Raw genomic sequence first — 27614 nt, forward strand, 5'->3', positions numbered from 1 at the left:
TATTTTATTTTATTTTATTTTATTTTATTTTATTTTATTTTATTTTACTTTATTTTATTTTATCTTATTTTATCTTACTTTATTTTATCTTATTTTATCTTCTTATTTTATCTTATCTTATTTTGTGTTTATTTATTTATTTTGAGAGACAGAGCATAAGCAGCAGGAAGGGCGGAGAGAGAGAACCCCAAGGAGGCTCCATGCTCAGTGCAGAGCCCAACGCGGGGCTTGAACTCATGATGGGGAGGGAGATCATGACCTGAGCCGAAATCAAGAGTCTGATGCTTAACTAACTGAACCCCCCAGGCGTCCCTGGAACTATGTTGCTTTTAAAATGGATTTAGAGCACAGGACCATTGTGAGCATGTTTTTAAGTATAGGGGAAGATGCTAGAGGGGAAATGGAATCAGTAATAAAAATACTGGATGTTTTTTGAATCTTACCATGTGCCGGGCACCATAGTCCGACCTTTACATGCATTGTCTCCCTTAATCCTCCTAACAGCCCTATGAAGTGACTGAGGAATAAAATGGTTTCAAAAACTTAACGCCATGTCACAGAATCAGTAAGCTGTGGCACTCAATCAGAGCCTAGATTCGGAGAAGAGGGCAGAACATTTGAATAAGAAGGCAAGGAAATGAGGAAGGAAGCAACTCTGAGGGGTGCAGAATGGAAGTCTGGGGAAATAGTTCCTAGATCTGTGCAAAAAGAAAGTAAGAAGAAAGGTTGCCTGCTCAGATCATGGGACAAGGATAAAGAAGGGACTTGGAACATATTTTGTAAAAGGTACTCTGGAAAATTTGTTGAGAATTCATAGGAAGTTGTGCAGTGAAGCAGCCTCATTCTTAGGGGCAAGCAGTCGGTGTTATTTTGTAACTGCCCCCAGCAATGTGTGGGAGTCTGGGAATGGCAGCAGTGGGGGAAGGTGATGGCAATGTCCCAGGGTTGGGGAATGGCAGCGTGGGCTTGGCACGGCCTCGGGGGGGGCTTGTACTCATTACGGATATCTGAGCTGCCATCGGACTATTAGGGTTCAAAATCCAGCCTCTGTTAATTACCAGCGATGGGACCTTGGTTAAGGGTCTCCCCCCTTCTTCAAATTTCAGTTTCCCCATTTGGAAAATGAGGATAATAAGAATTCTTCCTTCATCTGCTTTTTGTGAGTGCCCAATTCCATATAAAGTGTGAAATGCAGTGTATGTAAGTTTCAGTACAGGTTGGCTCATGTTATTATGCTAACAAAGGTATGGCTCAAATGGTGGACCAGAGGGTCTTGCCTGGGATAAGAGACCACGGAAACTAGAATGGACCACTGGCCTGTGATTAATCAGGTGATGACGAGCATTAGTATAGGAATGAGCAGGTTCAGCAGAGGTACAGAGTAGGGTGGTTGGCAGATAAGGAATTTATGGGCTGAGGGCAACCCAATTTGATATTTTTGAAAGGATTTCAAGCGACAACAATACTTCAGGTATGACCCTGCCAGCCATTGGCTAAAAAGAGGAAAAGTCATCGGAGTAGATGACGTCAAGGAACTTGGAAGTTGTCAGCGGCTACAGAGGTTGCTGATGAACAGTGAGGGTAACAATGTGAGTGGCTGATAGGCATCATAGAAAACCAACATTCTAGAAGCTGTTTTCCTTTTGGAAACAGGTGTGCTTTGTCATTGAAATTCGGACTGTTTAAAAGTGAGGGACAGAGCTGGCTATTGTATTAGACAGCGTAGCTGTAAGGATTAGGATAGAAAAGAAATTATTTCTAGATTTCTCGTCAGTTGAAAGTTACAATATAGTTGGGTAATTCATACACAACCCATCTATTGTCTATCGTTTATATTTTAGATCTCAGTGTACTCATTTGATTGAGTGTACTCATTTGATTTCCCAAACTTGTTGCAAAAAAATCTAAAGTGACTTGCATTAAGATGTAAAAATTAAAAAGAAAGAAAAACAGAAAGAGGACGAATTGTTGATTTTCTATTCATTTAAAGTGTATCACAACCTAATTGTCCTTTTGATCTTGTAAGGAAACGGATCAAATATTTTTTGTTTAAACCTCATTCCATTTATTTAAAAAAGTTTTTTTTAAATTTTTTAAATGTTAAAAAAAATTTTTTTTAATGTTTTATTTATTTATTTATTTATTTATTTTTGAAGGAGAGAGAGAGACAGAGCACGAGCAGGGGAGGGGCAGAGAGAGAGGGAGACACAGAATCCGAAGCAGGCTCCAGGCTCCGAGCTGTCAGCACAGAGCCCCGATGCGGGGCTCGAACCCACGAACTGTGAGATCATGACCTGAGCCGCAGTCGGACGCTTAACCGACTGAGCCACCCAGGCGCCCCTATTTAAAAAAGTTTTTAACTTTATTTATTTATTTTGAGAGAGGCAGAGTGAGTGGGGGAGGGGCAGAGAAAGAGGGAGACGGAGAATCCCAAGCACAGGCTGTGCTGCCAGTGCAGAGCCCGATTCGGGGCTCAAACCCACAAAACCATGAGATCGTGACCTGAGCCGAAACCAGGAGTCAGAAGCTTAACCGACTGAGCCACCCAGGCACCCCGCTTTAACCTCCTTTTAAAAACTTGGAAGTCACTAGAGAGCACGAGTTGGGGGAAATAGTTGACCCTGGTAAGAGCTGCCTCAACAAGGCAGCAGACCTGGGAGTAGAAGCCATACTTTCTTTCTCTAGATGCACTTAGGAGGCTGCAGTTTAAATCTGGGATCCCTCACTTGTGTCAAGTGCATATCCCATTGATGTCTCATATCCTGAATAAAGCAGATTACATAACCGGGTCTCCCTAGCAGGTGTGAAACTATTTTTAGGGAAGATGTATCATTACTCAGAAGCGGATTCAGACAAACAAACGTGGGTTATTAGCCTATGTAGAACAGGTGAGGCTGACCAAATTTCCTCCATCATGGATGAATACAGCATAAGGAATACAGAGGCTAACCGAACTGTGAACTGTTTGTCCACTGTTTGGAGAACAAACGCACCTTTCTTTTGCTTGGCGGTGAAGGAGATGACATATCTCTGATCGAAACTGCAGACACCTTTTAAAAAATTTCTTTTGGGTGATGCGCTATTTTCACGTGTTAGGTCCTGCCCCAGATGTGGTCTCCGACAAAATCTATCAGATCAGCAAGACAATTGAGGAGTACGCCATATGTCCTGATCTTCGAATCGACCTATCTCGGCTTGGAAGACAAGAATTTGACCTGGAGAACAAATTCAAGCCATTCAGAGGTAATAGATTATATTTTGAAAAAGAATAGCTCCGTGAATGGGGGTGACTCTATCTTCTGCAGGGGAGGGCACACGTTAAAGCGTTTGGATTGTCCATTTGGGGGTTGATGTTTGAGAAATAGATGTACCACGACTGTGGTGCACCGAGAAGTCAGAGCAGCCAAGATCTTCAGAACTGGCAACTTTCGAAAATGACTTTCTAAACCCAAGATCACTTTCAGTAGAGGAAAAATGTCATGACTGACTCCGTTACAGCGTTCCAAGGATAGTCTGTCAATTGCCAAAACATGTCTTTGCTTTTCTAATCAATTAAGGCGAAGATGCTGGAATGCCTTAAACAGTTGAGGAGAGACTCAACAAGGTAGTGGGGTTCTTAAAATGGCCCATGGAAGGTAGGCATTTCTTTTCCAAGCCAGAACCATGCCATTCAACTTGATTCGATGCACAAGTAATCACCTATTCTATAGCAAGTACTGTGTGAGGAGATTTTACAAAGGAACTCAGTAAGTACTGAATGGAGTTAGGCGAAGAACAGAATGAAATTGCCCCAAATATCCTATACCGTAGAGTGACTAAAACTTCTGGAGTACTCAGATTATAACCTTTAAATTTGTGGGTTAATATTGAACCGTATAATACCATCAATATCATATATACGCATATTATTCCCCTCTCTTTTATCTTACTGCTTTTGCCTAGAAGGCATACAATTAGCGATAAAGCCAACTATTTACTCCTTTAGTGCCCTATAAGCTTGAATACAGTTTGTGTTAAGGTGTTGTCTTTAGTTGACTTAGCTAAAAGCATGAAATGCCTGGCTGACAGGCACATGGCATTTGTGGGACAGAGAAAACCTTGAAATGGACTGTTGCGGGGTCACACTGTTAAGCTAACACGGCTGCCCTTTTTTTAAATTTTTTTAAATTTTTTTATTTTTTTAATTTTTTTAACGTTTATTTATTTTTGAGAGAGAGAGAGACAGGGCATGAACGAGGGAGGGTCAGAGAGAGAGGGAGACACAGAATCTGAAACAGGCTCCAGGCTCTGAGCAGTCAGCACAGAGCCCGACGCGGGGCTCGAAGTCATACCGTGAGATCGTGACCTGAGCCGAAGTCGGACGCTTAACCGACTGAGCCACCCAGGCGCCCCAGGACTGCCTTTTTCTTGAAGGATTTTGAGTCCACTGCTTGCTTAGCCAATCGGCAGACATTGACTGAAAGCCACGTGATACTGGAAGCCGTGTGCCTCCTTTTGTAAATCTAGCTGGGAGCATGCACACGCACACACACGCGCACGCGATGTCTTGACAACTATCGACAAGAGATGGATTACGTGAAACAAAATGATTTAAACATGCTTGCGTACATACATTTGGGAAAACTGGACGAGGAAGTGACTGGGAAAAACCAGGCGTTACCGTCAGGAAGAAGTTGTTATTGATTTATTGATTTTTGGTTCTTTCACGATTTTTATGGTTGTTCCAGAGACCCCCGTGTCTTTGGTGAGCTCAGAGTCAGGCAGTTGCTGCAGCCCCATTGCTAGTTTGCTGAGTTTTCTCCAATGCTCCAGATACCAGGAGGTGGGCAGAAGAATTCCTTGGCTTCCAAGAAGAATTTGGGGATGAGTGTTTGGGATGATCTATGTGCTGTGTTCTTGCTGCTTTAAATGTTGAGCAAGGCTTGAGTTAATTGGAAACACGTTCATTCCTTGGCATTTCCCCTTAAAGGGTCAAGAGCGTGAACTACTTGACGCGAACTTTCAGTTTTCACTGGATTCTACTTCCTTGTTTTTTACATTTCTGTTTACCATGTGTTATCTGCTATGAATACCAAGTATATCTGGGCAAGCGGTTCAAGAATTAAAGAACCGGAATGAAGCTGCCAAAAATATTCTCATATCTTATAGAGTGAGTAAGACTTCTCACGTATTTAGGACATAACCTTTTGTTTTATAAATTATTTTTTTTTATTGTGGTAGAATATACATAACGTAAACTTTACTGTCTTAACCATTTTTAGGTCTACATTTCATATAAATCCTTGATTTATTGTGCAAATTAATATCCCCCTCACGTCAAAAGATTAGTCATTACTTAGTCATTATTGTACAGATTAATTAGTAATTACTTAGTCATTATTGTACAAATTAATATCCCCCTCATGTCAAAGGATTACTTAAAAAAATTTTTTTAATGTTTTTATTTATTTTTGAGACAGAGACAGAACATGAGCAGGGGAGGGGCAGAGAGAGAGGGAGACAAAGAATCTGAAGCAGGCTCCAGGCTCCGAGCTGTCAGCACAGAGCCTGACGCGGGACTCAAACTCACGGAGCGTGAGATCATGACCTGAGCCGAAGTTGGACACTTAACCGACTGAGCCACCCGGGCGCCCCAAAGGATTACTTTTTAGTGAACACAAACCATTTTGTGTTCATTAAAAACTAATTACAGTATATACGAAAGGGCACGCATACTACATTGATTTAAGTGCAAGGAAAAATATTTTTAGATTTGTATTTGAAAAGATGATGAGACAGTTTCATATAGAATATTAAAATTCCATCCATTAGGGGTGCCTGGGTGGCTCATTCAGTTGAGCATCTGACTTCGGCTCAGGCCACAATGTCACAGTTTGTGAGTTCGAGCCCCACGTTGGGCTTGCTGCTCTCAGCACAGAGCCCACTTCAGATCTTCTGTTCCCCTCTCTCTCTGTCCCTGCCCTGCACGCACTCTCTATCTCTCTTGAAAATAAATAAAACACTAAAAAATATTTTTAAATTCTATCCATTAAATGTTATGCCTGGATTTACTGAAAATTATTAAAGACGGATTGATAATATCTTACCAGGTTTAATATTTCAGAATTTGAAAAATTTGAAAGGCAACATCCATACATTTCAACATAAGTATGAGTTTAAAAGCAGGGCTTATGGACAAATTTTAGTGCCTAAAGAGTCAAATATTTACTATTCTAGGGAAAGTACTTTCTCAGTGTTAATTACATGCTGATGGCCAAGTTTGAAAAATGTAATGTATTTTGGGTTTTGTGTATCTGTCAAATAACTGGAAAAGACTAGTTTTGGATTCCTGGTCATCGGGTGGTAACAGACATTGAGGAACATTCGTGTTTAACGAGGATTTCTAAGTATCTGGCATTCACCCTGAAATTGGGACTGGACTGGGCACACGAGAGACTTCACACAAACTCAAGAATCTATCCTTCATCACCAATTCCAACCCTGGATTTGGTGGTCACAAAGGCATTTAGAAAATAGGGATCACTGAAGTCACTCCTTGATTTGTTCCAAGCCTGCTGAGTCATTGTTTGGCTAACCCCCACAGGAGAGGAACAGGGTGTGCCCAGGTGCCTCTTAGCATTGAGGTGTGTGCATTTTTGGGGGAGGAGGTGTGAGAAAGATGGTGGGATAAGAGGGCGTAGTTTTTATCCGAACGACTTTATTTTGTGGTTGATTTTTCATGTGCAAAGAAGGCCGTATAACTTGTACTATTTATACCCAATAATGGCCTGAAAAGTGTGTAGGACCTTGATTGTGCCTTAATTTGTGACTTAGCCTACAAATGGGCGCTTGGCTTCCCACATGATGTGTAGGGTTCTGATGGAACTGTGATCGGAACTTCATGCTTTTAGGGTAGAGATTCTTCTTTTCGTTCCCAGGTATACTTCATGGGTACGGTCATTGACGTTTCCTTTTGCTTTTCTATCCTTAGTGGAGATAGTGGACCCAGTAGATATCTATCTCAACCTCCTTCGGACCATCTTTGACTTTAATGCCATCAAGAGTTTGCTGACAGGGCCCGGCCAACTGAAGATCCGAGTTGATGCGATGCACGGGGGTAAGTTCGTGGTCTTCTCCCAATTGGTGGCCAAGAAATGTTGAAGAGGCCTTTACCCACGTTGGCTTTCTGAGATTATGAGGAAGATTGGGTTCAGGGATATTCACACAATGTGTGTGTGTTCAGATACACTAATTATATCATTTTGGTAAGATTGGCATCCGGTGTCTACACTATCATAACTCTTAATCCCCATACTCTCCCAGGATCTATATCTTTTCACTTCATGTTCCTGGAGATCTCTGATGTGCTCCCCTCTGCACTGGTTGCTCTCTGAGTTGTTGTCCTTATCATCATTCTAGTGATTCTCTTTACCCCTTTCTCGTGTTGACTCTCCTTATTTCCACTTCCTTTGTCTTCCACTTTTGTGATTTACCTCCTTGTTTTGGAGGAACAGATTCTTCAGGAGCTCGGAGAGAAACCTGATGGGAGCTGAATGTGTTGAGTCATTGCATATCTGAAAATACCTTTTTTTTCTTCTTGTTCTCATGGGATATTTATTTGTCTAGAAATAGAAATTTAAGATGGATATTACTTTCCTTCAGAAGTTTGAGGGCATTGCTCCATTGCCTTATAGCCAATTGTATTGAATTTGAGAAATCTGATGCTATTCTGATTTTTAATCCAGGTATGAAATCTTTGCTTTTTCTTCTCTGGAGGCTTTTAGGGTCTTTGGCTCATCATTACTGTTCCTACCTTTTGTACTGATGAGTCTTAATGTGGGACTATTTTCTTCTATTGTGCTGGGTACTTGGGAGATCCTCTTAATCTGGAAACTTGTATCCTTTAATTCTGGAACATTTTCTTAAATTACTTCTTGAATGATTTCCTCTATTATTTTCTCTTTCCTTTCCTTCCAGAATGGTTATTGTTTAGGTATTAGACCTAAGGGACTGATTCTTTAGTTTTCCTATTCTCTCCTCTACACCTCCCCCGCCACCCCTATTTTCCTTTTCTTTGTTTTGTGCTTTCTGGGAGATTTCCTCAACTTTTTTTCTAAGCCCTCCCATTAAGTTTTTCAGTTCCACTATCATATTTCTAATTTCCAAAAACTGTTTTTTCATTTCCAAATAATCTCTTTTAAAAAATAGTGGACCTATTCATGTTTCATGAGTGCCATATTTTTTAAATGTCAGGTTTACTGATTTATACGTGGTAAAACTGACCTTTTAGGCATACAGTTTGATGAAGTTTGACAAAAATATATAGTCATGTGATGACTATGACAATCAAGATATAGAGAATTTCCCCCACTCTAGAAAATTACCTTGTGGTACTTTGTAATCATACCCCTTATCCTAACCCATAGCTCCTGGAAATCACTCATCTGCTTTTGCCCCTATAATTTTGCCTTTTACGGAAAGCCATGTAAACAGAAGCACAAAATATATACCCCTTTATTTTAGGCTTCTTTCACGCACGTAAAGTTTTGGAGACAGGTTCGTGGTGTTGTGTATATCAGGAGTGGTTCCTTGTTACCAATGAGTAGGATTCCATTGTATGGATGAACCACAGTTTGTTTATTTATTCACCAGTTGATATAGTTAGGGTTATTTCTAGGTTTTGGCTTCTACAAAGTTCCTATAAACATTTGTGAACACTTCTTTATGCGTTACTTGATTTCATTTGTCTTAGATCTGAGATTTCTGAGTCATAGGACAAGTGCATATTTCTCTTTATAAGAAACCGCCAAACTGTTACCCAAAGTGTCTGTGCCATTTGCACCACCATCAGTGTATGAGGGCTTCACTTTTTCCATGTCCTCACTTGGTATTCTCAGTCTTTTTAATTTTAGCCATTTTATCATATCTTATTAATCTCTGTTAAAATATTGCTGGTATATATTTAAAAATTTTTCTTCTCCTTATAGTTTCTGTTTCCTCCAGGTTGTTCTTTATGCTTTTTGTTTTGGTCTCATGTTAATTGCATTTTCCAAAAGTTTGGTGATCCTTGGCTGTCTGGCATGTTTAAGAATGAGGCACTAAAAATTTTATTGGGAGATCGGAGCTCATGTGTGGAGCTCGTCCTCCATGGGCTTTACTCTCAGGTCATTTGTGTGGGCTGTTTAGTTCTTTCTTATTGGGCCAATCATATTCCCCAGAAAAAGATCTTTCAGGTTCTTGCCCTAGCATTCATTATCTGGCCTAGAGGGAATACAGCTTCTCTTTCTAAATAGTTTGAATAATATAGCTGGTTTTGAGCCTCATTGCCTAGGTTGTACTATATGTCCATCTCTGAATCAATCACTGTGGATGGAGGGCATTGATTGGGCACATCTAGGTCACCTTCTCAGCCTTGGGGGAAATGGAATTTAGCCATGTCTGTATTATAAGAACTGAGATGGGAAAAGGATTGGTTCTCCAAAGGAAACCTAAAATGCAAAGTCAAAAGATGTTCACTATTTGACGTTTGCATCTTATCAGTGGAAAATAAATGGAAAGCAATGCTTTACATATATTTCAGCCAAGAGGATTGCAGGCTGGTCCCCAGATGTGCTGTATGTGTGTGCTCTGGCTCTATTCCCTTGTTTGTAATATTATTTCCATTTGGATGACATCCCCAGTCCCCATCTCTATATTCTTTCTTCAAGTCTTCTTGGAAATGCTACCTCCTTCTTGAAACCTTACCTGTGGTTGTTTCTTCTCCTAAGCCGTTAGATCTAATTATTTCATAAATATACATTGAATAGCATCAGTCTTACTATTGCCTTCACTCACCTGTCGATTTCACTCATCCCACCCCTGCTTTAAGAGCCCAGTAATGTAGGGACTGTGTGCTTTGCATCCCTTGAATATGTTGCCTTCCATTCTTTTTTTTTTTTTCTATTATAATTTTTTTTAAAGTTTCTTTATTTCTGAGAGAGAGAGAGAGAGAGAGAGAGAGAGAGAGAGAATGAGCGGGAGAGGAGCAGAGAGAGGGAGACACAGACTCCAAAGCAGGCTCCAGGCTCTGAGCTGTCAGCCCAGAGCCTGATGTGGGGCTCGAACTTGTGAACTGCGAGATCATGACCTGAGCCGAAGTCAGACGCTCAACCGACTGAGCCACCCAGGTGCCCCACTTTTTTTTTAAGTTTTTTTTCATTTTTATTTTTGACAGAGGTACAGTGTGAGCATGAGTGGGGGAAGGGCAGAGAGAGAGGGAGACACAGAATCCAAACAGGCTCCAGGCTCCGAGCTGTCAGCACAGAGCCCGACGTGGGGCTCAAACTCATGAACCGTGAGATCATGAGATGGACTGAAGTCGGATGCTTAACTGACTGAGCCACCCAGGCGCCCCAATGATGCCTTCCTTTCTTAACATTGGGATTCCATGGTAGGCACTCCATAAATGTGTGTTGAACTGGAAAACACCATCCCTTAGCACTTTTTTTGTAAAATATGCTTCATTTTATATGCTACAGTGGTTTACAGTGTCTAATTATATACTTGACAGAGTCAAAGTGATTGCAGAGACAAAGAACATCGTTGGAGCCTTTTAGTGCTTTTGTATATATTTAGCTCAAGTTTTCAGTACATAAAAAGCTGCACACAATGGATCATTATTAAGCAGTTGATTTCTTTCTGGCAACATATTAGAAAAGTTTTGGAGAAAAATATTATGTAACTGCCCAGCATAGTCATTGGCACATATTAGGTGCTCAATGAATGTCAGCTGAAGTATTACTCTGTGTTGTGTCTTGAAAAAGCTTGGCGAATTTATTTATTCTGTGCTCTTAAATTGCCCTTCTTGTTTTACCCAGGATAGAAGACATTTGGGGGTTTCTTTAAAGATTTCATATTGCTGCATGTATCTCTTTTCAGTTATGGGACCCTATGTGAGAAAAGTCCTGTGTGATGAGCTGGGAGCCCCAGCCAATTCTGCAATAAACTGTGTCCCCCTGGAAGATTTCGGGGGGCAGCATCCTGACCCGAACCTGACATACGCAACAACCCTTCTGGAAGCTATGAAAGGAGGAGAATATGGATTTGGAGCGGCATTTGATGCTGATGGGGTAAGTAGGAAAGTTCTCTGCCTGCTGACCCTTTTACCATGTAATAAGCCCGCCCCTGGAAGCCAGAGAATTCCTGGGGCCTGTTGACATATGGCGCATTTGAACCTTAACTGGGCTCTGCATCTATTCTTCCGTTTAACGCTCTTCCATATTGCAATTAAATAGCTTTTGCTTTTCTTAGTTCTAGGTTACCCTTATGCTGTGAAAAAAGGTTATGTCTTAAAAAAAAAATTCATGCAATAAATGTTTCTGTATGGTTGGTCTTGTTGAAAGCGCCGCGTGAAGGCAACAGCTCTTTCAGCAATAACTCTCGTTCTCCATTGTGTTTTGGGGAAAGTGTACACGGGGGCTACGGAAGCTCAAGGTCGTCATCCACAGTTCACCAGGTTGAACACATTCCTAGCTGGCCAAGATCACGGGCCCTCCAGGACTCAGGAATTTAAAAGGTTTCTCATGCCCCCTGTAGCCTCATTCAAGTTGTTTGAGGTTGTTTAAATATAGGATGGCAGTAAAGAAGCTTGTGCTGCTGGTGGGAACGGGCTGCTAGCAGCAGATGGCTCTGTCTCATCGTTTTCACACATTCTTTCCGACAGGACCGTTATATGATCCTCGGCCAGAATGGCTTCTTTGTGAGCCCTTCTGACTCCCTGGCCATCATTGCTGCCAACCTCTCTTGCATTCCATATTTCCGGCAGATGGGGGTGCGAGGGTTTGGGAGGAGTATGCCCACCAGCACGGCCCTGGACAGGTAAGCAAGGATGTCACCGTGGAAAATGTTACGGTACGCTTCTGACGTCACTGTCCCCTTTGTGGGTAACTGTCCCTCATTCTCCCCTACTCCGGCGGGAACTGATGGAAGTGTGGGAACTTAGAGACGCGTGTAGTGTGCTTGATAGGGACGGGAAGCATCAGGTGGCCTGAACTGGATTCCCGGTTCTGCCGCTGCTTAGCTGCGGGAACTTGACGGATGTATCCGATCCCTGTGTCTCATTCTTTTTTGTCAGTCTCTTCTACTTTGGCAATTCCAGTGAGTGCAAAGTATCATTTCCTTTTTTTTTTTTTTTAATTGAAGTGTAATTAACATATAGTGGTATATTAGTTTCAGGTCCACAATGTGATTCAACAATTATATATATTACTCAGTGCTCATCATAAATAAGTATACTCTCAATCCCCTTCACCCCTTTCACCCATCCCCCCACCTACCTGCCCTCTGGCAACCACCAGTTCGTTCTCTGTTTTTAAGAGTCTGGTTTTTTTGTTTGTTTGTTTGTCTCTCTTTCTTTTTTTTTTGGTTTGTTTCTTAAATTCCACCTATGAGTGAAATCCTGTGGTATTTGTTTTTCTTCAATTGACTTATTTCACTTAGCATTATATCACATTGTATTTAACAGCTGAGGAATATTCCATTTACATATATGCCCTTTCTTCTTTATCCTTTCATCTCTGGAAGGACACTTGGGTTGTTTCTGTATCTTGGCTATCTATTATAAATAATGCTGCAGTAAATAAAGGGGTACAGATATCGTTTCAAGTTAGTGTTTTCATTTTCTATGAGTAAACACCCAGTAGTGGAATTACTGGATCATATGGTAATTGTATTTTTAATTTTTTGAGAGCCCTTCGTACCATTTTCCACGGTATCTGTATTAATTGACCTTCCCACCAACAGTGTGCAAGGGTTCCTTTTTCTCCACATCCTCCACAACAATTGTTTTTTCATGTCTTTTTTATTCTAGCCATTCTCATAGATGTGAAGTGACATCTCATTGTGGTTTTGATTTACATTTCCACGATGATCCGTGATGTTGGGCATCTTTTCATGTGTCTGTGGCCATCTGTATGTCTTCTTTGGAAAAATGTCTGTTTAGGTCTTCTGCCCACTTTTGTTTTTTTTAATGTTTATTCATTTTTGAGAAGGAGAAACAGAGTTGAAGTGGGGGAGGGGCAGAGAGAGAGAAATAGACAGACAACAGACAGACAGAATCCCAAGCAGGCTCCAGGCTCTGAGCTGTCAGCCCAGAGCCCAGTGTGGGGCTCGAACTCGCCAACTGTGAGATCATGACCTGAGCCGAAGCCGGACACCTAACTGACTGAGCCACCGGGGTGCCCCTCCTGCCCACTTTTAATTAGATTATTTGTGGGGTTTTTTTGTGTGTTGAGTTGTGTAAGTTTTTTATATCTTTTGAATATTGATCCCTCATTGTATATATCGTTTGCAAATACCTTCTCCCATTCAGTCCATTGCCTTTTTATTCTGTTACCAGTTGCCTTTGCTGTGCAAGAGCTTTTCTTTGGGTGTAGTCCCAACAATGTAGTTTTGCTTTTGTTTCTCTTGCCTGAGCAGGTGTATGTAGGACACAGTTTAATCCCTATTTGGTTCAGTATCCTCTAGAGAAACCAGTCCTCTGTTGCTTCTATCCTAGGAATCTTTGTACCCTTTGACTCCAAGAGCAGTCCTTGTGTCAAGACCCTGGTTGAGTCAGCAGCTTGTTGAGAAGCAGATCTTTTAGCAGAGAGAAACCAAAAGCAAGATCTGCTGGGGTGGGGTGGACAGACATCTCTTGAACTGAAGTCACTCTGAGTCTCCAGTGTCCTTGAGTCTTTGCTGTCTGTTCCTACAAGTAGCTGGTTATTTGTGGTTTCATTCTGATGAAGGGTGAGGGGGAAAGCCCTTTGCACAGGCTTCAAGTCAGAAAGATACTGTAGTCCTTAAAACAAAAGCCCCCAATACACATTCATGTCCTGGGAGACTCCTGCCAAGGGGTCCTTCTGCGTTTTGAAATTTTCTCTTTTCTTTTGGTTTAGATTTGCATCATTGTAGTAACTAGTGATGTTGAGCTCATTTTCATATGCTAATTGTATCTGTTCATTTAAAAAATTAGGTTATCTTTTGTTATTGATTTATAGAAGTTCTTTATAGAGTCTGGATCATGTTTTTTTTTTGTCAGATATATGTATTGCAAATATTTCCTCCCTGCCTGTTGCTTGGCTTTTCATATTTTAATGGTGCCTTTTGATGAGCTGAAGTTTTGATTTTTTTTAAAGTTTATTTATTTAGATTCAAGTCAGTTAACATACAGTGTAGTATTTTTTTCCGGAGTAGGACCCAGAGATTTTTTGCTTACATACAACACCCAGGGCTCATCCCAACAGGGGCCCTTCTTAATGTCCATCCCCCATTTAGCTCAGAAGTTTTAAATTAAAAAAAAAATGTTTTTAATGTTTTTTACTTTTGAGAAAGAGAGAGAGACAGAGTGCGAGCAGGGGAGGGTCAGAGAGAGGGAGACACAGAACCTGAAGCAGGTTTCAGGCTGTGAGCTGTCAGCACAGAGCCTGATTCAGGGCTTGAACTCACGAACCGTGAAATCATAACCTGGGCTGAAGTGGGATGCTTAACCAACTGAGCCACCCGGGCGCCCCTTAAATTTTGATGAAGTTTAGTTTATTAATACTTTCTTGTATAGTTAGTTTATACTTTTTGTCCTCTACAGGAAATATTTGCTTACCCGAAGGTCAGAAAGATGTCTTCCCTATGTCTTCTTCTAGAATCGTTGTAGTTTTACTCTTCACATTTCAGTCTACGATGATTTTGAATTAATTTTTGTGTGGGTTGAAGGCAGAGGTCAAGGCTAACTTCTCCCCTATGTCCTGTTGTGTCAGCCTTGCTCATTGAAAAACAATTTTCTTTCCCCTTGGTGCCTTGTTAAAAAAAAAAAGTTGACCATATCTGTTTGGGTCTGTTTCAGGATTCTCTATTTTGTCTCATTGATCTTTTTGCCTATTCTTATGCCAATATTACACTGTCTTGATTATTAAACTTTTAAAGTAGGTATTGAAATCAGGGGAATCCCCCCAGTATTTTTTCTTCTTGGCCAAGTTAGAAAAATGATATAGCCTTGGTCCTTTGCATTTCTATACCCATTTTATTTTATTTATTTTTTTTAATGTTTTTATTTATTTTTGAGAAAGAGAGGGAGACAGAATATGAGTGGGGGAGGGGCAGAGAGAGAGGGAGGCACAGAATCTGAAGCAGGCTCCAGGCTCTGAGCCGTCAGCACAGAGCCTGACGTGGGGCTCAAACTCACGAACCGTGAGATCATGACCTGAGCTGAAGTCGGACGCTCAACTGACTGAGCCACCCAGGTGCCCCATCTATACTCATTTTAAAATCAGCTTGTCAATTTCTACCAAAGCCTCTTAGGGTTTGAGGAATGGGTAGAATCTATAGAATAATCTGAGAAGAATTGCATTTTACTAATATTGAAATTTCCAGTTCACAAATGTGGTTTATCTCTCTCTTTACTTAGTAGTCTTTAATTTCTCTTACATACTTTGTAGTTTAACTTCTGTTATGTATGTTTTATCCTTTACTGTAGAGGTCTCACACTATTTTTGTTAAATTCATTTCTGAGTAAAATTTTCTATGTTTTGATGCTATTATAAGTGGAAGAGGTTTGTAAGTTTAATTTTCCAGTTGTTTGCTGCTAGCAATTAGAAATACAACTGATTTTTTTGTCACTTGAGCTTGGATTCTTCCACCGGGAAGAGTCTCTTGGATGCCCCCCATTTTACTTCTCTCCCTCAGGGGATATTGATATCAAGCCCATGATGATAATCTCAACTCAGTGCCTAGCAGTACCAAAGAAGAGGGTGTATTATTCCACATTCTTTCCCATTTACCTTTGCTTATATCCTTCCTTAAAGGCGGGGGCGGGGGGGGGGGGAACAAAAGGATTCAATAAAACTGTAGAGAACAAGGCAAAATGGAGCCATCTTTAAACACTGAGGGCTCAGCGTGTAATTACAGGATCCTGATTGCTATGTAGGTTACTTAATACTATGGGAGTGTATTTGATAATATCACCTTGCACTTGTACATCATCTTATAATTTAGAAAGAACTTCCGTACATTTGATTTCACTTGATCTTTGCACAAATTTAGTGGGTAATTGGGTAGGCATTACTCTCGCCGTCTTAAAGATGGTGAACCAAGTATCAGAGAGGTGAAGTGACTTGTACACGGTTATACAGCTAATCAGAAAGCGACCCAGGATTTGAAACTAGGTCTTCTGGTTTGCGATTGCATCTGCCCGGTAACTACTCCTGGATCAAGATGGTCCCTGAGAAGCTAGTTCAGAATATTGCCCAACTCTCCTGGGGGATAGCCAGCAACTTCCCAAACCCTGGCCGGGAGAGGCAGGTTTTATTCTGGCAACAAAAACCATGTGTCCTCTTTTCTCCCGGATATTTCCCGGTGGTTCTTGATTTCACTTGCTCCCCTCCATCCCCATAAAACTCTGTTTCAGTCAGAAAGCAGAGGCCTTGCTTAGACATTTCACAAAGGGCCTGTTCTGATATGTAAGTGACCATTTAAAAGGATTATTCATGCTTGCTGGTTGGGATCCAGAATTCTGTGGGGCTCTGACGTGGTGATTTGTTTTGGGTATTTGATCTGCTGTGCAGTTCCCAGGTGGATTCTCATGATGGATACTTAATGAGCTCCTTTCTTCTTAGGTGAAATAAATACAGTTTCAAATTTTTGTCTTGGGCAAGGTTTGCCATATAGTTGTTTTTTTTTTTTTAAATGAATAAAATCATTGGAATGTGCCCATAAGTGCCAGGACCAGGAAGAATGACAACTGAGTAGCTGAGACCTATTAAATGATGCACTTGCCTAAACTCTTGGCATTCCAGAATAAGGGGAAGGCCTGGACCCTCGAAACTGATGAATTATTCAGGCCAGATTTCATTGTTCACAGATAATTGTTGTTCCCCGAGGGAAGAGTTTCAATGTCTTTAATTTCTACTCTTCCAGTGTCACTAAAACAAGGATTCCATTGACCCCGGAATAATACGGTTTCAGCCTTGAAAATGGCATTCTTTTGGGGCGTTGTCATTCTGAATGTGTCTGATTTGTAGCCGCAGATGACTCTCTGTTGATGAAATCGTTTTGGTTCCAATGATTCGAGAAGTAAAGCACATTCAAAGTATATTTGTGGCCCGAGACCTGTCTCCACCCTATGCAGAAGTATTAAATAAGCTTCAGTGTCATCATCCTTCACTAATATTTACGCAGAGCCCATCTGTGCTTGGGACGGTGCCGAATGCCGTGCAAAACAAGGCAAACACACGCAGACGTGAGCCCTTCTCATTAGAGATATTTACAGCCTCACACAAAGCCAGCATCCTTGAATACACTGCGAGGGATCCAGGACTGAAAAGTGTGTTTTGACTACAAGAGAGGCCATGTAGGGTCCACCACCCATAAATGTGGTGGTGCAGAGAATTCATCCTCCTCTACCTTCTGTTGGCTATTTGTGCCACCCTTGCTGTTCACCATTTACTCACTTAAACATTAGTTGTTTTGAGAGAGAGAGAGAGAGAGAGAGAGAGGGAAAGTGGGGGAGGTACAGGGAGAGGGAGAGAAAATCTTAAGCAGGCTCCCAACTCAGTGCAGTGCCCGACGTGGGGCTTGATCTCACATCTGTGAGATCATGACCTGAGCCAAAATCAAGAGTCAGACGCTTAACCGACTGAGCCACCCAGGCACCCCAAGAATTATTTATAAAGGGCCTTTGGTGTCCTAGACATGGTACCTTGCCGTGGGGGAGCTTCTAGCCTGACGGAGAAGACAAGCCATAAGAAGTAAAGAAAAAATATAAATACAAATGGTAACACATGCTCATGGGAAACGCACTTGGCTCGGTAATAATTGGCGGGTAAGGAGAATGCCGTTTAGATGGGAGAGCCAGGCGAGAACTCTCCGAGGAGGTTATGGGTAGGGCCAAAATTAGAAACATGCAGCTTGACCCGGCTATGATGCTGGCATTAGAAATAGTCCATGATACACGTGAAAATGCTTATTTTTCAGAAGGTAGTCTACAGATATTTGTTGCCAGTCCCCGATCTGAAATATGTACTGTAGCTTTCTCTTGAACGTATTCAGTGGGTTGTTGCAATCCAGACAGTGTTAATCCTGTAAGTATGCAATTATCGCCTCATCTACAACGGTCTTGGTCTTTACTGCCTTCTTTAAATCTGTGCTCTTCTGTTTCTTAGATCAGTCATGATGCACCTCAGTAATGGGAGAGAGAGTGATCTGAGCTAATGCCTAATTATTCAGTCTTCCACACATTGTTTCTGATACGGAATGATGGGAATTATTTTGCTTCAGCAGATAAATATGTTCAAGTCTATCTTGTATTAAAATAAAAGGAAAAAGAAAGGGGAGCGGAAATCCCTTTATCACAGGAGCTATTCCCCTGAAACTCCCGAAAACTAATTTCATCAGGGTCAAGGCAGAAAAGAGATGGCGTCCTTGAAAGGGGGATTACTAACGAGAATTTATTAATAGTAAGTTAATAACTTCATGCAGAAGTATGGACAAATTAAGAAAGCAAAAAAAAAAAAAAAAAAAAAAAAAACAAGAAGAGATGAGAGGCTCTCCATGACTCAGGATAGTAGAAAGTTGTTAGTTCTTCCAGGACTGAAGCATGAAAGGGAGGGATGAGGGTAACTATAGCCTCGTGAGGTCTGGGGTTATGCAAGGTGGGCTATCAGACAGGAACTGAACTTGTCAGAGGGGTAGAAATACCCCACCTTGTCTCTTTTTCCACCCTCCAGTCTCCTGCTAATGCCTTCTCTTGACCAAACTCACTGGAAGCAGGAGCACAATCTGTGGCGTTTAGCCTCCAAAGTAGGGCAGAGATGGCCATAGAATGAAAGGGGTCCTCCATTGGACAAACGATGAAAAGATTGTTCAAGGATGAACATGATGAACCCCACCCTATGCCTGGGGTCCAAAAAGGAGGGAAGAGGATGAGCTGGGGAGTTAAGCAAGTAGAGATTATTACAAAGATTGGCCAGTTGGCTCGTTATGCTGGTTACTCTTGCATCCAAAAGTCCAATTTCCCACTGCTATTTTCAGTTTTCACATCTCATATTACTAGGGAGTTTGAGTGTTTCTTCATATGCTTCAGAGATTTGAGGATTTTCTTTTTATTGATTGCCTATTCCTGCCCTTTGCTCATTTTTAGAATTTGAGTTCCTCTTTTTTATGGATTTATAGGGGGTCATTATGTATTTTAGGTAGTAGATCCTTGTCAGTTTGAAACACTTCTAATTTTCACTTTTTTTCTTCACACAAAATTTTACCGCTGAGTTCCATATCCAGTGTTCTATCAATAGATAGCTGTATTATAGGCAGCTCAAATTTAATGAGCATAAATAGCAGCTTTCCTGATTTTCCCTAAAAATTGTTCTTCTTTTTTTTTTGTTTACTCTCTGTGTGAATCACCTATCACCCAAATTATAAATCTTGAAATAATTCTAGACTTATACTTCTTCCTTAATCCCCAAATACCATTAGTCATTGAGTTCTGTCAGAAAAGCCACTTAAATGTTTCCTGAACCATTCTTCTCTGTCCCTACTTCTACCTTGCTAGTTCAGGGTTCTCATAATCTTCTGCTTGAACTATTGCAAAATCCAATGAACTGTTTTCCCCGCCTCCAGGCTTCCTTTCCTTCATTCACATTCTGGACCACCCCAATCACAAAGCCATGCGTCTCCTTCCCTGGCTTAAAATCTGTTGGTAGCCCCAAATGACTGCACAATGAGATCTCATCTCTGGATTCTAGAGCGTGCGTAATTTCCGGATTATGAACATCTCACTCCTGCCTATATTTTTTTTACCCCACTCCCTAGATGTGTTATGCTGCTTATAGTTCCCCAAATTCGATGACCTCTCACACTGCTATGCCTTTGCACATGCTGCTGTCTTTCCTTGAGATGTGTTCCCTTCGCTCTACCCCATCCCACTTGGTCCTTCCTTCCTTTTCAAGACTTGAGTCAGGTAACAGCTTAGTAAGTCCACCTTTGGTACTGTGTTCTCTCTACCCCAAAGCAGGGTATAGAACTTGTTCTTCACAGATGACTTTGTCACAGTTGTCACAGGCATTGAAAACCCATACTTGTCTGTTTTCTGATATCCAGTGAGCCCGCTGAAGGGCAAAAATGTTATCCAGTGCCTGGCACAGAATAGTTCTCAATAAACGCTTCTTAAATGAATGAGGTTCTTTTCCTTTTGGATCCGTTTTATTTGAGAGAAAAAAATAACAGAACTCCACAGATCTAATCACCCAGTTCTCAAAGTTAAGTACTGGAAACTGCCAACACACTTCTGACTTTCGTACAAGATAAATTCGTTGATGCTATCACCGGGTGGCACAGGGAAGTGTATCTGAACGATAAGAAGAAAATAAACGATGTATAATTACACAGCCTTCTTCGGGTGCAATAGAACTGTGCCTGATTTATGGTTTTCATTTACATTTAGGTAAATTTGCAGTGAGCCAGATTTTTAGCAATGATATAAGGGTATCGATTACAGCTTCATTAAGGTGAGATCGAAGGAAGCCACCACCTAGCAGTTATTTCCTACTCACTAATTAAAAACTCACCACAGCCTGAAATTAAGCTCAGGATTATTTATTTCTTGCCCGAGCGAGTAGGACGAGCAGTGGATTTTTTCCTAGGACGTTTAGAGGATGCCTCCTGTTACCTTCCTCTCTTTCTGCGTTCACTTACCGGAAAGGAGGCTGACAATGATGGAAACCTGTTTTTCGGTGTTTCTATGAGTTGATGTCTGGTAAGCACGTGATAAGGATGTCTACATTTAGTAGAGGGCGTTTATGAATTGGTTGGCTGAAGGGAGAGGAATACGTTGTTAATAGGTTAAGACCGGAAGCTGCCAGAGCTTCGGGGATGCCGGATAAACCACATTTTGTTCAGTTGTTCAGAGCCATCTCTGGTTTCTGCTGTTTGAGTTGGTGAGAAAAACAATTTTGAACCCGAGTTCCAAAATACACAGTCCTCATCACCCTCCCCGGTGAACTGAAAGACAAGCCACTTTTAGGAGTCAGCTCTCTCTTTCTGTCCTTGCAAGGACTCTTGGCCATTCTTCGGCTTCATCTCTAGAAAGGCACGGTCATTGCCAAGGGTAGCCTGCGTTGCATCTTCAGCCCTTCCACCGGCTTGGTTCCCTGTGGCCTTTGGCAGGTCACTTTGACTACTGGTGGACTCAGCAAGTGTTGAAAGAAGCCCCCGTTAACCCCTGGCTCGGTGATTGGAGGCTTTAGTCAAAGATCACTTTAAGCAGGGATTTCACTGCTGTCTGGTCTGGACCATACAGCTAAATGCCATGCAGTTGCATTGCAAGGGGATTATGGAGTTCATGGCCTGCCTTCATCCATACTCTCGATTTTGGTTTTTGGAAGGTGTGTGTGGCCAAATAACCTCATTCCCTTTTTTTCCCCGTGGCTTAAAATATCGATACAATTTTCAAATCAGTCCCATGTATTTCTACAAAAGGCACGAAGCAACTATATATCTTCATTATGGTAGTATACATACATCATTATACAGCTATATAAATACGTCAAGGCTCTCGGGACTTATAAATTAAAATCGATGAGTTTTATTTTATGTGAATTATACCTTGATAAAACTGATTAAAAAAATACTCAAGCCCTATTTATTTCAAAATGAAACAAAGCACTGCCCTTGGATCTTCCTTTACAATTGGGGTCAGAAGTCAACTGTACTTCGCGACATCGAAGCCCTTATTTGCCCTCCTGGCCGGGTTCACGTGACTCAGTGGCCTCGGGAATCTCTGTCCACTGCTTTTCTCTCTGTGGCAAGCCAGAATATCAATATGCTACCCGCAGTTCTTGTCTTCTTTGGAAAAGACTTAACTCACGTTTAGAGTTGGATGGAGGCTCTAAGATTTCCAGGTCATCGTTCAGATTTATTGGCATAAAATATATATAAGGAAGATGGGATAGCCCAGCATCATTCCGTGCCAAATGCTTTGCCAAAGCTGCCAAAGAAGCCTGACAGTTGGCAACGACTTTAAATGAACGGGGATAATGATACATCATCCTAGGCCTGAAGATTCTTGTGGAGTTCATGTGCACGTACTTTTTGTACGGGCTTTATATTTTGGAATGGATTTTGTAACGCTAACCAGAAAACGCAGCAAGTTTTAAAATGGGTTTTTAAACCTCAATCTCACAGGATAGCATTAAGCCTGGCCTGTCAGAATACTACTTATGTGATGGTGAAATATCATCAGTTTTACTGTACCCATCAGGCCAAAGGAACAATAGGATCCAAGAAAGCTGCCCAAAAGTTTTGTCAGCTCAGCAAAGAGTAAGGGAATAAATGCATTTTTATTCCCAGGGAAATCTATGATAGTATTTTATTCAGTTTTCACCAGACCCTCAGAAGTATTTCTCAGGCGCCATTATTGACATTTTACTTATAGGAAAAATAACATGTTGGGAGGTTAAGCTACTTGCCTAACGTCACCTATCAAGAAAGAAGCAGTGAAGACTGCTACCAGATTGTCTGGTTTCACATCTCATAATTTCTTTACTGATCCTTATTGTTGACAGCAAGAAGGTAGTCTGATTGTATCTTGAGTGAAAGCCATTTGTGCGGGTTAGGGGGTGTGTTGGGGGGGGGGGTACCTACGTTGCCCAAAAAGTAGTAGGCGGCATTGACAAGCATGATCAATTTCAACCCCCAACTGTCTTGTGATTTTGACCTTGAACATCCCTACCGTTCAGTAAAGTTCTGGAAGAAGCAATCCCTGGCTTTAACTTAAGACTTCCAGGAAAATGTTGACTGGAGTTCAAGGTAAGGTTTGAATTTTATACTCTTGCCTCAGGATCTGCTGGAAGTAGTCAGATCAGCAGTGGCCACGCAAAAAAAACTTTTATCAGGTTTCAGCAGCTTTTCTCTGTTACATTCTCTACAAAGTGGGTTAAGTAGATACAGTTCCTTCTGCCTTTGAGTTTTTATCTCACACAGACAACACTGATGACCAGAAACATAAAATATACCCACTAGGGATACTGGGCTCTTTTAGTAAATAATGTGTCAGGAGTTGGGTGTAAGATGTCCGTGCTTAGAAAAAAAACAAGAAAAGAAATCTTGTTAGCCCCTGTCTCTGTGCCCTATACAGGTGGGGGTGGAATCCACATCTGGGTATCCATTGATCTCGCTTCTGATCAGGTTTCTGCCTGAGGTTTAGATTCGTCATTGGGAATTCTGAATTCTTTTAGAGTCCTCGATGGCGTCAGGGGTTTATATTCTAGCATGCAGGAAAACTCTTTGATGAGTTGGTGCTTGGATTTAAGAATGCAAGATCTCTACCCAGGACTCACAGAGAGATTGTTATCAGTCAGGATCTTTGTGCTGCAAATGAGAGAAAACTAGCCGAAATGGGGCCTAAATAAGACAGGGGATGTGTTGACCCACATAGCGAAATTAGAGGTGGCCGCAGGTGAACCTCGCTTCAGCAGCTCAAACGATACAACCACTTGACCTGGATATTGCTGTCAGCTCTGCCTGAGAAGGTATCACTCTCATCCCCGGGCTCCCTGCCTCTGGCTCACCAGGCTTTCCCTTTGGGGGAGCAAATATTTGCAGGATTGCCGGCCTCATGAACCTGACACACCTTGTCTATGAGGATGAAGGTTGTTTACTTCTTGTCTCTGAGACAAAGCTTTTCTGGAAAGAAACAACCGAAAACGTCCTCTTGAATCTTGACTTTGTCTGGGGTTTGTACCACCTCTGACCCTTTGACTCACCAAGGCCACGAGGGGTGGGATAGGATGAGAGTCTTAAAACCTGTCCCCTTGATGAGGTGGAGCTGGGAGGACCATCGTGCCTTCCCAAACCAAATGACCAAGAATGGACGCAGTTGTTCTCCAAAGCAAAATGTTTCTCTTCTTCCAGAAGGGAGTAGTAACTGCAGCAACTTGGGATCCGGTAGATGCAGAGAGGTGGAGAGTAGTGAGGGCATTGGAGTGTGGTTTTGGAAGAACTCAGTGCCTGGCCAAGAACTCAAGGTGCCCCTCTCGTTACCCCCTCGTACCCTGTCAATCCTTGGCTACTTACCAATAACTGACAATGGCTTTGGAACTGGAATGGCGGTGCTTGCCTATGATCCTTGCATAATATGCTCATAGATTCATCTGTCATTCTTTCTCATCCTCTCCTCTCCTCTCCTCTCCTCTCCCTTCCCTCCCTTCCTCCCCCTCCCTTCCCTTCCTTTCACTTCCCTCCCTCCTACCTTTCTCCTTCCTTCCTTCCTTCTCCTCTTCTTTCTCCCTCTCTCCCTCCCTCTCTCCCTCCCTCTCTCCATCTCTCTTTACCTCTCCCTCTTTCCTTCTTTTCTGACTTCATCTCTCAGTCCTTATTTTTTCTCCCTCCATCCCCTCCCTCTCTCTTTTAAAAAATTTTTTTTCATGTTTATTTTTGAGAGAGAGAGAGAGAGACAGAGCATGAACGGGGGAGGGTCAGAGAGGGAGAGGGAGACACAGAATCCGAAGCAGGCTCCAGGCTCTGAGCTGTCAGCACAGAGCCTGACGCGGGGCTTGAATTCACGAACCGCGAGATCATGACCTGAGCCGAAGTCGGCCGCTCAACTGACTGAGCCACCCAGGCGCCCCATACCTCCCTCTCTCTTTACCTACCATTTACTCTGCCATTTTTCAAACTTTTTTTTTTTTTTTTTAGTACCTGCCGCATGCCAGGCACCCTGCTGGGTTCTGGATATCACTGATAGAGTTCATCTTCTCTTTTACCTCCTTTCTTTCTCTGTCAAACTTCATTGTCAACAAAATTTGGAAATATTCTCTGTGTAAAGTGTTCTCCTGATTTTAAAGAAATTCATGGCTTTAATCTGATGTTAATGATAGATTTGGAGAGTTTTCAAATCATTGACGACGACATATCCTACAGATTGTCTTACACAGATTCTACTACCTATATTTAGGAGTAGGAAGGAGAGAAAGAACATAAGTTAAGAAATGCAAACATGTATGCCTGCCACTGTTTTCAAACGAGCTTATGCACAAAATGGGACATCCTACTTTCTGACTTTCATTGGCCTCTACATTCAGACTTATCCAAGTTTGAATTTGACTCCCCTACTCTGGCTGTGATGGCTCAGTCCATTAAACGTCTGACTTCAGCTTAGGTCGTGTTCTCATAGGTCATGGGTTCAAGCCCCGTATTGGGCTCTGTGCAGACAGCTTGGAGCCTGGAGCCTGCTTCAGATTCTGTGTGTGTGTGTCTCTCTCTCCCCTCCTCTGCTCACGCTCTGTGTCTATCAAAAATAAATAAATGTTAAAAAAAAAAAGAATGAACAGTGAAGTCTAATGACTAGCCTCCAGTTCTTCCACTAAGGAAGTAGGACTAAACCTTGATCAGTGGCTCCATTTAACTCCTACATTTCTCGTGTAGGTGATAGTAATTGGGTTGTGCTCCTTGCTGTGGGTGCCTCACATTTCACAGTACAACAAAGCTTTTAGAAAAATGCTGTATGAATCTCAAGTTTCTGTAGTTGGTCGTTTTTCAGATTACTCTGTAAGTAATGATTGTTAATTTTCTTTCTTTTTTTTTAAGAGTTTATTTTAAGTGATCTCTGCACCCAGCATGGGGCTTGAACTCACAACCCCAAGATCAAGAGTCACATGCTTCACTGATTGAGCCAGCCACGTGCCCCTGGTGATTGTTAATTTTCACTAGGTCTTTTTAACATGTATATGGAATCTTTCAATTAGGGATCCAGGATTAGACCCGTTGCTTTTTGATCATCTGCCTTTTCATTAGTATCCTTTATTTCCTCTTTGATTCTTCATTGACCCATTGGCTGTTCAGCAGCATGTTATCTAGCCACCACATGTTTGTGTCTTTTCCAGTTTTTTTTTTTACGGTGATTGATTTCTAGTTTCATATTGTGGTGGTCAGAAAAGATGCATGATATGATTTCATTTTTATTAAACTTATCGAGACTTGTTTTGTGGCCTATCATGTGATCTATCCTGGAGAATTTTCCATGTGCACTTGAAAAAAATACATATTCTGTTGTTTCTGGATGGCATGTTCGGTATATGTCTGCTAAGTCCTTCCGGTCTAATGTGTCAAAGACACTGTTTTCTTATTGATTTTTTTGCGTAGACGATATACCCATTGAGTAAATAGGGTGTTAAATTCTCCTACTATTATATTACTCTCAGTTTCTTCCCATATGTCTGTTGATGTTTGCTTTATGTATTTAGGTGCTCCAATGTTGAGTGCATAGGTATTTACAATTGTTATATTCTCTTGTTGGATTGACACCTTTATCATTATTCATTGCCCTTCTTTGTCTCTTCTGACGGTCTTTGTTTTAAAGTCTGTTTTGTCTGATACAAGTATTGTAACCTTGGCTTTTTTCTGCTTCTCTTTGCACAGACATCTTTTTCTCACCCTTTCACTTTCATTGTGTGTGTCTTCACGTCTGGTACATATGAAGGTCTCTTTCAGGAGGTTTATTACCATCCTTCAAAGTTGTTATAAAGTGGATGATCTTTGTTCACTCTATCAAGTGCTCCTTTGGAACACGTATTGGACCCCAGTAATCTTATTTCTTTGGGAAAATTGTCTTTCTTGGAAAACAGGGTTTCTTTGTCTTCTTTTCTTTTCTTTCTTTGTTTCTTTTTTTGCTTGTTTCTTTATATTTATTTATTCATTCAGGGGCACCTGGGTGGCTCAGTTGTTTGAGCACAACTGAGGTCACGATCTTGTGGTTTGTGAATTTGAGCCCCGTGTTGGGCTGTGTACTGTCAGCTCAGAGCGTGGAGCCTGCTTCAGATTCTGTGTCTCCCTTTCTCTCTCTGCCCTTCCCCTGCTCATGCTCTGTCTCTCTCTCTCTCTCAAATAAATAAACAAATAAATAAATAAATATTTTATTTATTTATTTATTTTTAAAGGTTATTTGTTTTGACAGAAAGACAGAGAACCAGTGGGAGGGGAGGTGGGGGGCAGGGAAGAGAGAGGGGAGGAGAGGACCTGAAGTGGGCTCCACGCTGACATTGGAGAACCTGGTATGGGGTCAAAATCCTAAACTGTGAGATCATGACCTGAACTGAAGTTGGATGCTTAACTGACTTAGCCACCCAGCACCCTATTTATTTTTAAGTAGGCTCCGTGCCCAAGTGTGGAGCTCAATGCAGAGCTTGAACTCATGACCCTGAAATTAAGGCCTGAGCTGAAATCAAGAGTCTGAAGCTTAACCCACTAAGCCATTAACCCGCTAAGCACCAAGAGGTGCCCCTCTTTCTCTTCGTTTAAAATGCACCTGTGTCTGTCTGTATCTTGGCCAAAACCATTAAACCCCCCTGCACAGCTCGAACTTTTTTCTTTATGTCTAATTCTGATGATAGCATTTTGACTTTGCATTGTATACACATCCCATTAAAACATGCAGTGTGATTTGTGTGCATGTTGTAAGTGCTTGTCCATTTTATAATCTGTTCAGTAATTCAGTCAAAGCCTAATAAGGTAAAATAAAAGAGACATCATGACCAAGCAAATTGCCCTATGATATACCCATGCATGGGGATGGGAGGGTAGAGGGGAGGTTCACAAAAATGGCTTTCTCTTTTTTTTATTAATGGAATATCAGTGAT

General features: G+C 41.6%; 1 protein-coding gene across 1 annotated transcript in view; it reads left to right on the forward strand.

The window, feature by feature from the left end:
- Positions 1-27614, forward strand: part of PGM5 (phosphoglucomutase 5) — a 183172-nt gene that overhangs the window by 23860 nt on the left and 131698 nt on the right. The window contains exons 3-6 of the mRNA XM_049633448.1: positions 3097-3243; positions 6971-7096; positions 10897-11087; positions 11681-11835. Of these exons, the coding sequence (XP_049489405.1) occupies positions 3097-3243; positions 6971-7096; positions 10897-11087; positions 11681-11835 (619 nt within the window). The remainder of the gene's footprint in view (positions 1-3096; positions 3244-6970; positions 7097-10896; positions 11088-11680; positions 11836-27614) is intronic.

This window comes from Panthera uncia, chromosome D4, assembly GCF_023721935.1.
Source record: "Panthera uncia isolate 11264 chromosome D4, Puncia_PCG_1.0, whole genome shotgun sequence".
In the NCBI taxonomy this organism is placed as follows: domain Eukaryota; kingdom Metazoa; phylum Chordata; class Mammalia; order Carnivora; family Felidae; genus Panthera; species Panthera uncia.